We start from the raw sequence: 3586 nt of genomic DNA, 5'->3' as shown, positions 1-3586 counted from the left end.
GTCCCATGGATCTGGAAACGTGTTGTGGTAGGTGTTGACCATCATGGCAGTGGAGATATGTCGGCAGGTTTCACATCTGTTGTTATGGCAGGGGCTGGTGCCTCTTTGAGTTGGTGGCTCCTGGTCTGTGGGGAACTTGCTTCTGATAATGAGGTTGTAGAGGTTGCAGGGGTGTGTTTGAAGCCCAAAGGAAGGGGTTCAGAAAGATGTCATTCAGGATGTGGTCCCCAGTGAGCATGGGTTGTAATTGTTTAATGATACTTAAATTCATAAATCTGCTACACAGCAAAAATCATGGCCTTAATAAAGACACTAGATTTATGGCTTATTCCAGCAATCTGTAACTCACTAACCCTCTTTGTCCTGTGACTGGAGAGGTGTTAACTGCCCACTTCACCTTGAATAGCCTCTTGCAACATGTGTTAATGCCTTATCTGTTCCACATTTGTATGTAGCTGTGACATGCCGAGTACCTGTCCCTGATCTGAAGAAGAGCTCTGTGTAAACTCAGAAGCTTGTCTCTTTCACCAGCAGAAGCTGGACAAATAAAAGATATTACCTCACCCACCTTGTCTCTTAATATCCTGGGGAAAAACACGGCTACAACAATAGTGCAAACATCGTATACCTCATGTAGACCCTCTGCACTGTAGGGAACTTCATCATGAATAAATCCCTTAATTCCCCACTGACATTGGAGGAGTTCAGTTCAGGGTGGGCTGGACATGCTCTGCCCATCTCACAGTCCAACTCTTTTAGCTCACATTACCCCAGTCAGATCCAGGGTCCATCCAGAATGTGCCTTACGTGTTAGCGAATACCTGGCCCTGCAGTCATTACTTATAAACTGGCCCTTCCGCACACCAGGGGTCTCACTGTAGGTAATAGAACAGCTCGAATAATTCAGGGCTCCCACATGCACAGTGGTTTGCTACATTACACTGCTTGATGAGCTCCCATTATATATATTTTATTGCAACTTCACAATAAATGTAGAGAAAAAAGTTTTTGATTGGTTATAAAAGTCACAGTCTTACTTAAAGCTTTTCTCAGGGCCTCCTTGACCTCCTTGTTTCTCAGGCTGTAGATGAAGGGATTGACCATGGGAGTCAGGATGGTGTAGAAGACAGAGGACACTTTGTTCAGGTCTAGCAGTGCAGCAGTGTCTGGGAGCAAGTAGATAATGAATAAGGTCCCATAGAATATTGTCACCACGATGAGGTGAGAAGAGCAGGTGGAAAAAGCCTTTTGCCTCCCAGTGCTGGAAGAGATTCTCAGGACAGTGCTGATGATATAAACGTAAGATGCCAGGGTTAATAGAAATGGGGGAAGAATGAATATGAAGGAGAGAGGGAAAATCACAAGAACCATCAAGCTGGTGTCACTGCAGGACAGTTTTATCAATGTGGTGTAATCACAAAGGAAATGGTCAATTTCATTGGGGCCACAGAAAATCAATTGTGATAGCCAACATGCTGTAATGGTGCTGACTACAGACCCACTTAGCCAAGACCCAGCTGCTAGCTGGAAGGAAAATCTACTATTCATGCGGACTGCATATTGCAGGGGTTTGCATATGGCTAAATACCGATCGTAAGACATCACTGATAAGAGACAACATTCTGTAGCTAAGAGAGAACCAAAGATATCAAATTGTATGAGGCAGCCACTAACAGAAATAGATCTGTTCCCAGTCAGGAGACTTGCAAGCATCCTGGGTAGGATGGTGGAGGTGTAGCAAGTCTCCAAGCAGGACAAGTTCCCCAGGAAGAAGTACATGGGGGTGTGAAGGTGCTGATCAGCCACAACTAGTGCAACAATCAGGATGTTCCCAGCCACTGTCACAATGTAGATCACTAGAAACAGCGGGAAGAGAAGAATTTCCAGTTCATGGAGATTCCTAAAGCCCAGGAGGATAAATCCTGTGATGGACGTTTGATTTATCTCTTTTGTGTCTGCCATGGGTTCTAGAAAGAAAAATAATATTTAAAAAGTAGTAATAATAGCTTGTGAAAAATGACATGAAACAGATACCTTTGGGGGGAGGGGGTTACTTTGTTTTAATTGTTGTTTAAATCTGGTTATAGAGGGAGGGACAGGTTGTCTTGGATTTCTGCTCTTGAACCTTTGCTCTGCAAATATCATCAATGTCCCCGTACATGCTCTAACCCCAAACCTGTTTGCTGGGTTGGTACCTCAGTTATCCCCAGTAACACTGTTCACTTTAGCATTGTGCAGTGTAATGGGCAAGACTGGGAGTCAGGAGATCAAGGCTTCAATCCTGACCCAGCATGACCTTGAGTAAATCATATCATTCCGTGCCTCACTTTCTCCAGCTGTAAAAGATCAGAATAATATTGTATGCCCTTTATTAACTGACTCGCCATCTGCTGAGAAACATAGTTACTGAACATGGTGCGATGAGACCTCTCACAGCTTTCTGTACACACTAACAAGCAGAGCCAAACACATCTGTTGTGTTGTATGTAAGACACAGGAGGTAATTGTTCTGCTCTACTCAGCACCGAGAAGGTCTCAGCTGGAGGACTATGTTCAGTTTTGGCCATCACACAGTAAGAAATACATGGACAAATTGGGGAGAATCTAGAAGTGAGCAACAAAATGATAAAAGGTTTAAAAAACTCAATGTATCATTAAATATTAATTAAAGAAGATATCCTATCTCCTAGAACTGGAAGGGACCTTGAAAAGTCCAACCCCCTACCTTCACTAATAGGACCAAGTACTGATTTTGCCCCAGATCCCAAAGTGGCCCCCTCCAGGATTGAACTCACAACCCTGGCTTTAGCAGGCCAGGGCTCAAACCACTGAGCTATCCCTCCCCTCTATGAGGAAAAGTGGAAAGAATTGGGCATGTTTAGTCTAGAGAAGAGAAAACTGGGGGGAACCTGATGAGTCTTCAAACATGTAAAAGGTTGTTATAAAGAGTACAATGATCAATTGTTCTTTATGTCCACTGATGGTCGCACAAGAAGGAATCAGCTTTATCTTCAGCAAGGGAGATTTAGTTTAGACAGTAGATAAACTTTCTAACCCTAAGAATAGGGAAGCCCCAGAACAGGTTACAAGGCAGGTTGTGGAATCCCCATTATTGGACTTTTTTAAAAGCACCTTTGACAAACACCTGTCAAAGATGGCCTAGATGGTCAGCACAGGGGGATGAACTAGGTGACCTCTCAAGATACTTTCCAGCCCTTCAGTTCTATGATTTATTATTCTACATCCTTGTCACAAGCATATCTGAATTTTTTCCCGATGCCTTAGTTACTGATGAATTTGTATGCGAATTTTGAGTTAAGTAGTACAATATTAGTTGTTTGTTTGTTATTCTATGTCTTTGTTCAGGGAGTTTTAACAGGATTACAAATACTAGCCAGGCAAATATCAGACACAATACAATATTCATTTTAATACTTGCCTATTTCTTCTTCATATCTTCTAGACATTGCATTTTTTGCAGTCATATTGAACTGTAAACTTGTGTGTTTTAGGGTTGCTTTTATCTTTTGTAACTTAGAAATCACTCTGATAGCAAGTAAATGAAGTTAGATAGATAGATAGATAG

The 3586-nt window shown here is 42.4% G+C and overlaps 1 protein-coding gene across 1 annotated transcript; it reads right to left on the bottom strand.

Moving 5' to 3' along the window:
- Window positions 1-981: 981 nt before the first annotated feature.
- LOC135977847 (olfactory receptor 10A7-like) lies at window positions 982-1962 on the bottom strand. The gene has a single exon (XM_065579027.1). It carries the CDS (start codon window positions 1960-1962, stop codon window positions 982-984), a length of 981 nt encoding a protein of 326 aa, XP_065435099.1.
- Between the last annotated feature and the right edge of the window lie 1624 nt (window positions 1963-3586).

The sequence above is a fragment of the Chrysemys picta genome, unplaced genomic scaffold (genome assembly GCF_011386835.1).
Source record: "Chrysemys picta bellii isolate R12L10 unplaced genomic scaffold, ASM1138683v2 scaf44, whole genome shotgun sequence".
Taxonomy (NCBI): Eukaryota; Metazoa; Chordata; order Testudines; family Emydidae; genus Chrysemys; species Chrysemys picta.
Note: the sequence above shows the minus strand (reverse complement) of the source record. Positions and strands in the feature narration are given on the sequence as shown.

Excerpts from the sequence above, each read along its gene's own strand:
- LOC135977847 (XM_065579027.1), bottom strand. The coding sequence starts at position 1,962 with ATGGCAGACACAAAAGAGATAAATCAAACGTCCATCACAGGATTTATC.